General features: G+C 41.1%; 1 protein-coding gene across 3 annotated transcripts; it reads left to right on the top strand.

Moving 5' to 3' along the window:
* The first annotated feature begins 10,814 nt into the window (after positions 1–10,814).
* Positions 10,815–13,504, top strand: LOC104099434 (interactor of constitutive active ROPs 4-like). 3 transcript variants are annotated; one of them, XM_009606421.4, is made up of 4 exons: positions 10,815–11,058; positions 11,177–11,241; positions 11,968–12,036; positions 12,255–13,504. In XM_009606421.4, exons 3-4 carry the CDS (start codon positions 12,023–12,025, stop codon positions 13,375–13,377), a joined length of 1,137 nt encoding a protein of 378 aa, XP_009604716.1. In that variant the 5' UTR covers positions 10,815–11,058; positions 11,177–11,241; positions 11,968–12,022; the 3' UTR covers positions 13,378–13,504. The 3 variants fall into 3 exon arrangements, with proteins under 3 accessions (XP_009604716.1, XP_070037547.1, XP_009604717.1); XM_070181446.1 differs by having other exon boundaries at positions 10,815–11,241; XM_009606422.4 differs by lacking the exon at positions 11,177–11,241.
* The last annotated feature ends 192 nt before the right edge of the window (positions 13,505–13,696 follow it).

Here is a 13,696-nt window from a genome sequence, read left to right on the forward strand (position 1 = left end):
TTATTAAAAGGGACATCAACCGAGAACAAAGGCCGATCAGGGACCGATACCAGCCGTATAGTGGAGATTGTAGGGGTAACGAACCAAGACGTAACCTCATACAAAGTAATAAAAGAAGAGATCGAGGCCAAGGGTCTCAAGGGCTGATGAACAAGAATGGGTTTGATAGGCATACTGGACATAAGGAAGAATCGCGGTTATTGGAATATAACTTCGACATCGATGCATCCGCCATCGTGTCGGCCATCGGACCCATCAAAGATACTAAATGGCCTCGACCTCTGCGTACCGATCCAACCTAGAGGAATATCAATCAAATGTATGAATATGATGGCACTCATGGCCACAGAACGGAATATTGTAGGCAATTGAGAGAGGAGGTTGCCCGTTTATTCAATAAAGGGCACCTTCAGGAATTTATAAGTGACCGAGCCAAATATCATTTCAAAAACAGGGATTTCAGAAGACAAAATGAACAAGAAGAGCCACAACACATCATCCACATGATCATCGGTGGGATCGATATCCCCTAGGGGTCGGTGAAGCGATCTCGGTCTCAGGATTACAGACCCAAATGAATCTTGTCCTTTAGTGATGAAGACGTAGAAGGAATCATGCAACCCCATAACGATGCACTGGTAATATCTATACTTATGAATAAAACTCAAGTTAAGCGTGTGTTAATTAATCCAGGTAGTTCGGCCAACATTATTAGATCGAAGGTCGTAGAGCATCTCGGTCTAGAGGACCAGGTCGTGCCCGCAAACCTGGTTCTAAACGGATTCAATATGACATGTAAAACTACTAAGGGCGAGAAAATCCTACCAATAAATGTGGCCGGGACCATCCAAGAAACGAAGTTCCACGTGATCGAAGGTGACATGAGGTATAACACTCCTTTTGGAAGGCCGCAGATCTACAATATGAGAGTTGTGCCCTCGACTCTCCACCGGGTTCTGAAATTCCCAACATCGAAGGGAGTCAAAACGGTCTACGGAGAGAAATCGACCGCAAAAGAAATGTTTGCCATCGTTGAGGAGATTCTGATATCTACACTATCATCGACAAAGGGACCAGATTCGAAGGAGGAAAATGATACCAAATAGCAATCACAAACGTCAGCCTCAACCCAACTAGAGAATCAGAAGACTGACGAATACGATGATTATGGGATCCCTCGATCCTTTGTGGTCCTCGATGATACTGACGCTACCAGTCAATAGTCGAAGAACTGGAGCAAATCACGCTAGTCGAACATCTGCCCGAGCGAAAGGTATACTTGAGCACGAGGTTAGATCCCGAGCTCAGGAAAAAGCTTATTTAATTTCTTATAGCTAAAATGAACTATTTCTTTCGCTTGGTCCCATCTCGATATAACAAGCATCCCACCGGAGATAGCCACTCATAGACTGAGCTTGGATCCAAAATTCCATCCGATAAAGCAAAAAAGAAGGGCCCAGTTCGGGGTCAAACATGTCTTCATCAAGGACGAAGTAACCAAACTTCTTAAAATTGGATCCATTCGAGAAGTTAAATATCCCGAATGGCTAGCAAATATGGTGCTGGTCCCTAAGATAGGAAACAAACTTAGAATGTATATATATTATAAAGACTTGAACAAAGCATGCCCTAAAGATTCCTTTCCTTTGCCTAGCATCGATCATATGTCGATACCACGGCCGGCCACGAGACTCTCAGTTTTCTCGATGCCTGCTCAAGGTACAACCAAATATGAATGAACCAGGAGGATCAAGAAAAGACCTCATTTGTCACTAAGTACGGTACCTATTGTTATAACGTAATGCCATTCGGTCTAAAAAATGCTAGTGCAACTTATCAACGCCTAGTAAATCGAAAAACAAATAGGAAAATCAATGGAAGTTTATATTGATGACATATTAGTTACGTTCCTGCGAACAGAGGACCATTTAAAGCATTTGTAGGAAACTTTTGACGTACTAAAGAAGTACAATATGAAGCTTAACCCCCAAAAATGTGCATTCGAGATTGGCTCGAGCAAGTTTCTTGGTTTCATTGTGTCCAACCGAGGAATCGAAATCAACCTCGATAAAATTAAAGTTATTAAGGACATCACGGTAGTAGATAATGTGAAGGTTGTGCAAAGGTTAACGGAGAAAATAGCCGCCTTGGGACGATTCATTTCGATATACTCAGATATGAGCCACCGATGTTTCTCACTGCTTAAAAAGAAAAGCAACTTTGCATGGACTCCGGAATGCCAGTATGCTTTGGAAGAACTAAAAAGGTATTTATCGAGCCCGCCTCTGCTTCATACCACGAAAGTGGACGAACAACTTTACTTGTACTTAGCAGTCTTGGAGATAGCGGTAAGTGGAGTCCTGGTTCGAGAAGAACGAGGTACGCAATTCCCTATTTATTATGTCAGTCGGACCTTAGGTGAGGCCGAAACTAGATATCCACACTTAGAAAAATTAGCGCTTTCTTTAATAAGCGCCTCTAGGCAATTAAAGCCATATTTCCAATCTCATTCGATACATGTTGTAACAACTTATCCTCTTCGAAATATTTTGTACAAACCCGAGCTTTCGGGTCGATTGGCCAAATAGGCCATAGAAATCAGTCGGTATAATATCGAGTATCGACCCCGAACCGCTATCAAGTCTCAAATATTGGCATACTTGGTGGCTGACTTTTTGCCAACCCTCGTGCCCGAGATTGAAAGAGAGCTACTTATAAAATCAAGTACCTCTTCGGGAGTCTGGACCCTTTTCACATCCGGCGCCTCGAATGCGAAGGGGTCTGGATTAGGCATTGTACTAAAATCACACATAAGTAATGTAATTAGACAGTCTATCAGAACTATGAAATTGACTAACAATGAGGCCGAGTATGAGGCCATGATTGCAGGTCTCGAACTAGCTAGAAGCTTGGGAACATAGATCATAGAAGCTAAGTGTGATTACCTCCTCGTGGTAAACCAAGTTAACGGGACTTTTGAAGTCCGAGAAAATCGAATGCAAATGTACTTGGATAAATTACAGGTGACACTACATCAATTTAAAGAATGGACTTTGCAACATGTACCCCGAGAATAGAACAGCGAGGCCGACGCTCTTGCGAACTTAGGTTCATCGGACGAAGATGACAAACTCAACTCGAGGACTGTCTTACAACTCATAAAATCGGTGATCGAAGAAGGTCACGCCGAGATAAATTCCACAAGTCTAACTTGGGATTAGAGAAACAAATATATAGAGTACTTCAAGAACGGGAAGCTTCCATCAGATCCAAAGGAATCGATAGCTTTGCGCACAAAGGCAGCACGATTCACCTTATCCGAAGACAAAACACTATTCAGAAGGACTTTTAATGGACCATTGGCAATATGTTTGGGACCAGGAGATACCGATTACATACTATGGGAAATTCATGAAGGTACTTGTGGAAACCATTCTGGTGTCGATTCGCTGGTCCACAAAGCAATCAGAGCAGGGTATTATTGGACCGATATGAGCAAAGATGCAAAGGAGTTCGTTCGAAAATGCGACAAATGCCAAAGAGATGCGCCTGTGATTCATCAACCCGTGGAGCTAATCCATTCGATCCTATCTCTATTGCCTTTCATGAAATAAGGGATGGACATCATCGGCCCCCTCCCATCGGCCCTAGGTAAAGCTCAGTTTATTTTGTTTATGACTGATTATTTTTCTAAATGGGTTGAAGCAGAGGCTTTCGAGAAAGTCAGAGAATAAGAAGTGATAGACTTCATTTGGGACCACATCATATGTCGATTCGGGGTGCCAGCCGAGATTGTATGTGATAATGGAAAATAATTCATCGGCATCAAAGTAACTAAATTTCTCGAGGATCACAAGATCAAAAGGATCCTATCAACACCGTACCATCCCATCAAAAACGGACAAGCCGAATCGACCAACAAAACCATCATCCAAAATCTTAAGAAAAGATTGACCGACGCCACAGGAAAATGGAAAGAAATACTGCCCGAGGTCCTATGGGCATATCACACAACATCGAAATCCAGTACCGAAGCAACACCATTCTCGTTGGTCTATGGAGCCAAGCTTTGATCCCGGTTGAGGTCGGAGAACCTAGCATTAGGTTTCCATATGCAACAAAGGAGTCGAATATCGAGACCATGAACACGAGCCTAGAATTATTGGACAAAAGACGATAGGTCGCTCTCGTCCGATTGGCCACCCAAAAATAGCGGATCGAAAGATAATACAATCGAAGAACCAATCTTCGATATTTTAAAATCGGGGACTTGGTACTAAGGAAAGTCACCCTCAACACCTGAAAGCCGAGTGAAGGAAAACTGGGTTCGAACTGGGAAGGACCATATCAGGTCCTCGAAATCATCGGAAAAGGGTCCTACAAGCTCGATATGATAAACGACAAACAAGTACCGAGCAATTGGAATATTTTGCACCGAAAACGATATTACTGCTAAGGTACGACCCTCCCATGTTCATTTATATTTTGAAATTAACCCTTGCAGGTGTTCGACCAGAAACAGGGATGGATTATTCAACTCGAAGCCTTTAGGTCTGAAAGCACGCGTTGTACTCTTTTTCCCTTAGACCGGTTTTATCCTAAATGGGTTTTTCGGCAAGGTTTTTAATGAGGCAACTATTGATCGTGCTAACTTATAACAATTCAATAGTATCTGAGGCCTCTTTACAATCAAACTTGAATACTGGGGGGCCTTACCCTAGAATATATTAGGTTCGATACGAGAAAGTTACTTCATGGCAACAGGGTTTCGATAGAAAAATTGTAAGGGCCAAATGGTGAAAACAAACCATGCATGTGTAGTTTGCTCGAGCCCTAGCACAAAACATGAACACATGAATAATGACTTATAAAGAGAAATTTCTTCTTTACCAATATCTCATATCCCAGAAAGATTCTTCTATTTCGTGATCTGTTATGCAAACATGCTTAAGGGCTGACCATGACCGGAGTTTGAAAAATTACCCCATAAATCGGGGACTGCCAACCGAAAAATCAACGAGACCAAGCTCCACATAAGCCTAAGGGCTACATTACCTCGAGTTCGAGCAAGCACTCACTCAACCATTAAGCCTAAGGGCTACATTACTTCGAATTCGAGCAAACACTCACTAGACCATTAAGCCCAAGGGCTATATTACGTCGAGTTCGAGTAAACACTCACTCGACCATTAAGCCTAAGGGCTACATTACTTAGAGTTCGAGCAAACACTCACTCGATCATTAAGCCCAAGGGCTACATTACTTTGAGTTCGAGCAAATACTCGCTCGACCATTAGGCCTAAGGGCTACATTATTTCGAGTTCGAGAAAATACTCACTCGACCACTAAGCCTAAGGGATATTCTTATTTTGAGTTCGAACTAATCCTCACTCAACTCTAAAGCCTAAGGTCTACCCTAACGCGAGTTCGAGCAACCATTCTCACTGGGGAACTATCTATCGAGCCCAAGGGCTGCCATTAATTCGAGTTCGAACAATCATTCCCACTCTAATACAAAGCCCATGGGCTATACTTATTTTGAGTTCGAGCAAACACTCACTCGACTGAAAAGTCTAAGGGCTACCTTAATTCGAGTTTGAGCAAACATTCACTCGACCACTAAGCCTAAGGGCTATTCTTATTTCTAGTTCGAACAAATCCTCACTCAACTATAAAGCCTAAAGGCTACCCTAACTTGAGTTCGAGTAACCATTCTCACTCAGGAACTATCTATCGAGCCCAAGGGCTGCCATTAATTCGAGTTTGAGAAATCATTCTCACTCGACTACAAAGCCCAAGGGCTATTCTTATTTTGAGTTAGAGCAAACACTCACCCGACTGAAAAGCCTAAGGGCTACCTTAATTCGAGTTTGAGCAAACACTCACTCGACTGAAAAACCTAAGAGATGCCTTAATTCGAGTTTGAGCAAACACTCACTCCACTGAAAAACCTAAGGGCTACCTTAATTCGAGTTCGAGCAACCACTCGCTTAACCACAGAGCCTAAAGGCTACCTTAGTTAGAGTTCAATAAATCACTCTCACTAAACCGAAAAAGCCTAAAGGCTACCTTAGCTCGAATTAGAGAAAATCATTTCACTTGAACTTTATTCATCGAGTCTAAAAGATATCTCAGTTCGAGTTAGAACATTCACTCGGGGACTACCTACAAGGAAAGGTCGAGTTCGAACATTCGCTCGGACCTTCAAGTAATTATCCCGTGCTAAGACAATTTTTGGCCTTTGTATAAATTAATAAGAAAGGCAAAAGATTCAGAGGCCATAAAGGAAAGAAAGTTTTATATATACTAGAAATCATTTACAAAAGTACCATGGCCCGATCAAGTTTTTCTACAAAAGACCAAAACGGTCCTAAAAGAAAGAAGAAAAATGCTAAAAGGACTTAGTCCTCTCCAGGAGAAGCATCCTCACCCTTGAGGCCTCCTTCACTCTAAGAACCGCTCATACTCCTGATATCATCATCATCATCGGGAAAGGCCAACACTTTGGCTTCAACTTCAAGCTCATTTGTATTTTCGATCTCGATTGTAAGATCGAAGCCACAAGTGTGGATCTCCTCTAGATTCTCCCTCCGAGATTGGCATCTAGCATGCTCAGCAACCCAATTTGCTCGTGCTTGAGCAGCCTCGACAACCTCTTTTGCTCGAACCTGAGCAACTTTAGCATCAGACCGATAAATAGACACCATTGCATTGGCATTCTGAGGCCAGTCTCTCTCGATCAAAAGTCATTTAGCCCAATCGAGACTATAACTCCTCGATATTCTTGGCTTGCACCAAGGTTTTCTCTTTTAAGCTTCGGAGTTGGACCTCAACCGAAGCCAGCTGTGTTCAGGGAGTTTCTTTCTCTGAGGTGAGGCGGTCCATGTTCTTCTTCCACTCCTCGGCCTCCGATTTCACTACATCCACTTCAGCACGAAGCTGCCTAATCACTTTGAACTTTTGCTCAACCTGTGGGACTGAGTTATTAGCCATCAATTCCGAGTCGATATCATTTAAACCAAAGATTCTTTGTACCTACTCGGCCAGCTCAGTTTGTTCTTTCCGAGATGCTTCCAGCTCAGCCTGAAGTCTTTTTACTTCTCCTTCTCTCTTCCCACCCAAAAGCTTTAAGGCATCTCTCTCCTCGGTAAGCCTTCGAACTTCGGTCGTGTACCGGCTCAACTCCTTTCGGGATTGAAAAAATGCCTCGTGATGAAGCGCAGAAGACTACGAAAATAAGAAGGGATTATGCAAGGAAAGGAAAACACAAGTATGAAAATCAGCAAAGAAAATATGAACTTACCCGGTTCAAGGCTTGCTGGGCCTCGTTAAAAAGGCAAGGCACTCACACCTCGCTCGAGCTCTTTTTCGGAGCCTCCAAGTCACCCGGACCTGTGATGTCTTCTATACCGATAGAATAACCATGGAAAGGATCCTCCCCTCCATAAGCTCTTTCCCTGTGACAAGTTCCCATAGCTTGAGCGTCACGTATCATCGATTGGGAGAAAGAAGGGAAAGAGGGGGAATCTCCGATCTCTATCGCCCCGAGTAGGTCGTTTGGGACACTGCCTCCGTCTTTGGGAGCCCCAAGCTCAGTTTGCGCACCGGTATTCTCCGCCTCTTCGACGGTCTCTTTACCCCAAGGTAAAACAATCCTTGGTCTCCAAAGGTTCGGGAACTTGGGTCGAAGTCCCCTCCCCGACCTCCTCAAGCCTGGTTGGAGAGGTATCAACTCCCATCGATACCGAAGTATTTTGAGTGTCGGTGCTATCCTGGGCACGAGCCAACAACCTAGAATTATTTTCTTCTTCTTCTTTTTCATCCCTTAGACTCAGGACCGACTCCATAGTCAAAGGGATTATGTTTACCTTGGGTTTTCGAGCCACTCTCTTTTTAGGTTTCTGACCCTCGGAGTCCAAGGCCCTTTTTCTCTTAAACGCCTTCTCCGATTTTGAGATAGGCAGTAGAATTTTTTCATCACCTGATAGGGGTCTCATAACCGCATCTTTTTCGATATCTATTGCTCCATGAGTGCCCGACAAATAATGACGTCAAGACCAGGTTTTTGACCTAGTTCTCGAGGTGGGGAATCGCTCCCGGCATCCAAGCAACGGCTACATCAAGGAAGATGCTAATAAGAAAAGATGAAGAAGTTAAACAACAAACATAAATTTAAAACGGGACCGTACTCACGTTTCATGTTCTATTTCTCAAGAATGGCATGCTCTCAGCCGGGATCAGGTCCGAGGTCTTCAATCGAACAAATCAGCCCATCCAGCCCCGATCCTTGTCTTCATCTATACTCGAGGTGAACACCTTAGTGGCACGATGTTGAAGCTTTATCAGCCCACTTCGGTAAAGTCGAGGGCTATATAATCTTATGAGGTGGTCGAGGGTGAAGGGAAACCCATCGATTTTGCTCATAATAAAACGGATCAAGATCACGATCCTCCAGAAAGAAGGATGAATTTGGCCGAGGGTCACCTGGTATTTCTTGCGAAAGTCGATGATGACTGGATCGAGGGGACCCCGCGTGAAAGGGTAAGTGTAAACACTCAGATACCCTTCCACGTAAGTAGTAATTAATTCCTCCGGTGTCGGTATCACGACCTCTTTGTTTACCCAATTACAGTTTTTCTTCACCGTATCGAGAAGACTTTTTGTTATCGAGCATATGTATGTCGATATCGGCTTGCATCGACCGGCAACCGAAGAGGGTTTGTCAACTTTAAAATCAGAATCAATAACACACACTCCGAGAACAAGTTCTTCAAGGCGTGGCTCCACCACCGTTTTATCGCCGGCCAAGATGAAGAAGCAACTTCTTTATGAGAAACGGTTTTAGATATCTTGGCCATCTAGGTTTTCAAAGAACAATGAAGACGGAAAATTGAAATATTTCGGTGTTTGATGAAGAACAAACAAAGAACTTTTCAGAACCTGGAAATAGATAAGTTTTGGAGAAGACGAAGGACTGTAAAGAATAGAATGAGAAGAGTTGAAAGTAAAAAGTTTAAAATAATGAAGAAGGGGGCTATTTATAGGTTTGGCGATGACGGTTCACAATCAACAGTGGCCGACCATCGTCTGACGCAAATTTAATGCCTTGGTAACTGAACCGACGAGACATTTATCACGTACGTCATAGTCGGGCTTGATGCAAACGTCAGTGTATATCTAGTCATATCGTTGGGAAATCATGTCGTTTCTCACCACATTCTTCCCGAAAAATGAGGGGACTATCTGTATACAGTCAAAACTAGTTTTGCCCTTCGTGTAATTAGTCAAGATTGGAACACGATGGACCAAGGGCTGACTTCATAATATTAAGATGAGATCCGAAGCCAGATTATCAAACTCAAGATTCAGGGACCGATCAATACCGAACTCGAAGTCAATATCGAGCTCGATTCAATACTGAGCTCAAAGTCAATATCGAGATCGAGTCAATACCGAGCCCGAGTCGATATCGAGTTCGAGTCAATACCAAGCTCGAGCCAATATCGAGCTCGAGTCGATATCGAGCTCGAGATCCGAAGATCGATCAGTACCAAGGCCAACCAAGATCGAGCTATGAGACAAATAGTCGTTGTAGCCGCACTTAGGGAGAGAATTTCGGCGAGAATTAAGGAAAAGTTAATTAGTTAATCTATCATGGGATCTCCACTATGTGTTTTTTATTATATCCAAAGCATAATGTTTCCACTATATTAAGAGTAAGTATCATTTTTGTAAGGGCAGATTGAACATCCGCAGAAAAGATCAAAACATTCATACACTTGCATTTCAAAGATCATTACACTGATATATAGAGGTTGTCCTTTTTTGGGTTTTGGATGTTGATTCATCTTGCTCGTTTATAAATCATTCTCTAATCAATTTGGTTTGTATTTCTTTCCTTTTTGCAATAAACATTCGATATATTTCTACTTATCTTTCAGGTTTGTACCAATTTATACAACATGTCTTTAGAACCGCATATAAATTCAACTCTATTCGTTTTTTGGGTAAACAATTTGACTTTTAATAAGACTACAATGAGAACCACGCATAGATACAGATTGGCTTTTTATTACCAAAGTCTGCCTAATTAAGAAATTGTTGCTCTAAGTTACAGACTAAATATATATGATTGAATAATAAAAGAAAAGGAAGGAGTATGAAATTACATTTTTTTCTTCTTTCTTTTTTCTTTAATTTGGGTCATAGACAAGATCATTTCTACTCCTTGAACTAAAAGAGTAGTAAAAGTTATCTTCTGAAACATAAAAGTGAAAAACAGGGACTTACTTTAGTAAGATCATTAAAAAATTGCCTAAAGTATATACTCATTCAGTATTCAACTGTTTCTTGGAAATTGCCTGTGGTCAAGGAGCTCGTTACAACAGGTTAAACCTAAAGGGACACATGGTTCCTTTGTTACATGGTTCAAAGTCCAATACTTATTTTTTCTTGGTATTAAAGGATAACTAGATATATAAGGTATCTCGCGTTTAAGCAAAGCAAGGTTCGTAAAAGTATCGCATTTTAAAGATGTGGTGTGACAGTTTATTTTAATACAAACATTAATGACTGATTCCACGTCTCGAATTTTTTATGGGCAAATTTACCCATTCAACTTTACCGTTCTTGGTATTAGTAGGTGAAATTCAAAGGTCAAATGCCCTTCACTATTATCCAAAATTTAGATGCTGATACAAAGACACAGATTCAGTAATCAAGAAAGGTAAGTGGTTTGAAAAGAAGCAAAAGGACAGTTCAAGAAAAGTAAAAAGAGAAAAGGTCAGCTTTGCCATTGTTACAGATAGACTCTCTAGATTTTCCCAATAACAGAGTGTTGTATTATTTTGGTGTCCCCTTACTCTTAACGTTCAAATTTACCCTCTTGTCCTCTTCCTCTCTCTCTGCTACCCACCTTTAATTCAAACTTCAAATATTTCAAAGTTCAAATCTTTATAGTATCTATCCTAAGCTTACTTGGGGTATAAAATTCTACTACTCTACTGAAATTTTACTGTTGCTCTCCTCATTCAAAAAAGGAAAGTGCTTTTATTGCTGGTAAGCTCCTCATTCACAAACAATCTTGAATCCACAACAAACATTCAATTCTCAAAAAGCTAAAGCCTTTTTCTTGATTTTCTGCTTTCTGGGTGTTTCTTCTTTCTTCATTCTGAAGGCTTTTAGTAATCAACTACTGAAGAAATAATCAAGAAAGGTGAAGTTTTGTTGGAATTCTTTCTGGTAAGAAAAGATGGACATTATTTTGATTTTCCACTTTATCTTCCTTTGCCATAATACCATTTCCTGTGCTATTTCTTTACCTATTAAATAAATGATGCATTTAGAGCAAGAAAGATCAAATTTTCTCCTTTTTTCATAAACCAATTATTGACTGAATTATTTGGTAGATCTTCATTTTACTGAACATTTGAGTCTATTCAGACAAACATGCATTATGGTCGAAGTTTCAAGTGAATAATTCCAATTTGAAAATCTAATATTTGAAACCCCTTTCTAGTGTTTTGAAATATTATGAGAAAATGTGCACATCTTCCGATGACATTGACATATGCATGGGGATAAAGGTGTCTGGAAATTTTCCTTTTTCTTTGTTCTAAACGCGTGCTTCACTTCTCTCTCTGTTCAATTTTGTCTCCTTTTCCTGCAAAGAATGTTTTCCTTTTTCTTCTTCCTTTTACCATTAAAATAAATCACCCCCCCCCCCCCAATACAAACTCTGTCTTTTCATTTTTAATTACTTTTTGTAATTGCTTGGGGGGTGGGGGGGATGCTTGTTATTATTTTCTCCTTCGACATTAATATTTTAACTGATTATTCCTGCTTTTATTGGGGTTGTATATTTTTTAACTTCAAATTAGTTTCAACTTTCAATTCCCATGCAATATATAGAGAAGTTGATGCCTTTTGATATACTTCTAAACTGATTGATCCTCTCCACTTCCACAGATCAAGACTTAAAAGTGTTAGAAGATTGCATCATTGAACATTTTAAGAAGGTGAAATGCCACGATCAAGGTGAGTGTCTTTGGATGGTTTGACTCCCTATCAATAATTCAATACAGTATGAGTAATATTTTATAATTCATGAGTAACTATTTTTCCCCGGAAACTTTTAGAATTTCTATTGCTTAGCTTTTACCATCAAATGAATTGTGAATAATCCTGTGTCCTCTTTGGTGCTTGAAAAAACCTTGTCTAATAATTTTCCCTTGTTTTTCATTTTGAGGGAACAGGGGATCAGAAATGCCTCAAAGGCAATCTCCTCGAGTCCCTTTGCAACTCAGAACATCAAGCTCTGATTCTGATCCTCTACACCATCGATCAGTGACTGACCGGAGTCCTAAATTGAGTGATCGTCGTTCGCCACGAGGCACTCAATCTGATCCACTGAATCAAAGAAAGCTCGGAACAAGAATTGCAGATTTGGAATCCCAACTTGGGCAAGCACAAGATGAGCTCAAATCTCTTAAGGGGCAGTTAGCTTCAGCTGAGGCTGCAAAGAAAGCAGCTCAAGAACAGCTTGAGAAGAAAACCAAGAAACCAACTGCTGCTGAGCCTGAGCAAATCCAAGAAACCAACAACAACAACCCAACTCATGAAATTCCAGATGATGACCAGAAAGAAACCGATGTTTTTGAAGTTCCAATTGAGAAGGAAACAGTGGAGCCTCCTCCAAATGTTGAAATAAGCCACCCCTCTGTTGAAGAGGACCTGAAAAGTGCAAATCTATCGCCTGCTGAACCACCAGCCATTGCTAAACCGGTTGCTGAACCGGAGAAACCATCAGTTGAAGAGATGAATTTGAAGGATGAAGAAATATGCTCATTAAAATCCAAGTTGGAGGAGAAAGAAAAAGAGCTTCAGGTTTTTATCCAAGATAATGAGAACCTGAAGAAGGAGCTGAATGAAAAAATGCTAGAGATATCTTCCATTACGGCCAAGGAAGAGGAAACGAGCCTCAAGCTAAACCAAGTAGCACAAGAGCTGGAAACAAGCAAGAATAATGCAGTTAATATAGAGGAGAAACTTGAGGCTACTGAAAAGGCAAAGGAGGCATTAGAAAATGAGATGAAGAAACTGAGAGTCCAAACAGAACAATGGAGGAAAGCTGCAGATGCTGCAGCAGCAGTATTAGCGGGAGGCGTGGAGATGAACGGGAGAAGACTATCTGAGAGGTGTGGATCAATGGATAAGCATTACGGTAATGTATTTGAACCAGCAGTTGGAGGATACGGCAGTTACATGGGTTCGCCGGGGTTGGTTGATGATTCTGATGATGTTTTTGGACATGGGAAGCGAAAAGGTTCTGGTATTAAGAAGTTTGGTGACCTCTGGAGGAAAAAGGGCCAGAAATGAATGTTACCTTTTATTGAATACTTGAGAACAATGTATGTTATGTCTCTTTGCCAGCAAAAATGGTTCCTCACCATTTCAACTTTCTTGGCTAATGTATGAAGGGCTGCTATTATATGCTTGTGTTAAATTGCTGTGGTTAGTTGTATTGTTTTTTTTCTAGTCTAGCTTGATGCCTTAACCTGCCATTCATGACCGTGTCTTTAGATCCATAACTGGATGTTTGTGTGTGGTTGATGACGATGTTCGGGTAAGCATAATTCGTGTTGCTTGGGATTAAATGCAATACCCATTCGAATGTCAGCACTGAACGCAAGCTAGA

Source organism: Nicotiana tomentosiformis, chromosome 7 (genome assembly GCF_000390325.3).
Source record: "Nicotiana tomentosiformis chromosome 7, ASM39032v3, whole genome shotgun sequence".
NCBI lineage: Eukaryota > Viridiplantae > Streptophyta > Magnoliopsida > Solanales > Solanaceae > Nicotiana > Nicotiana tomentosiformis.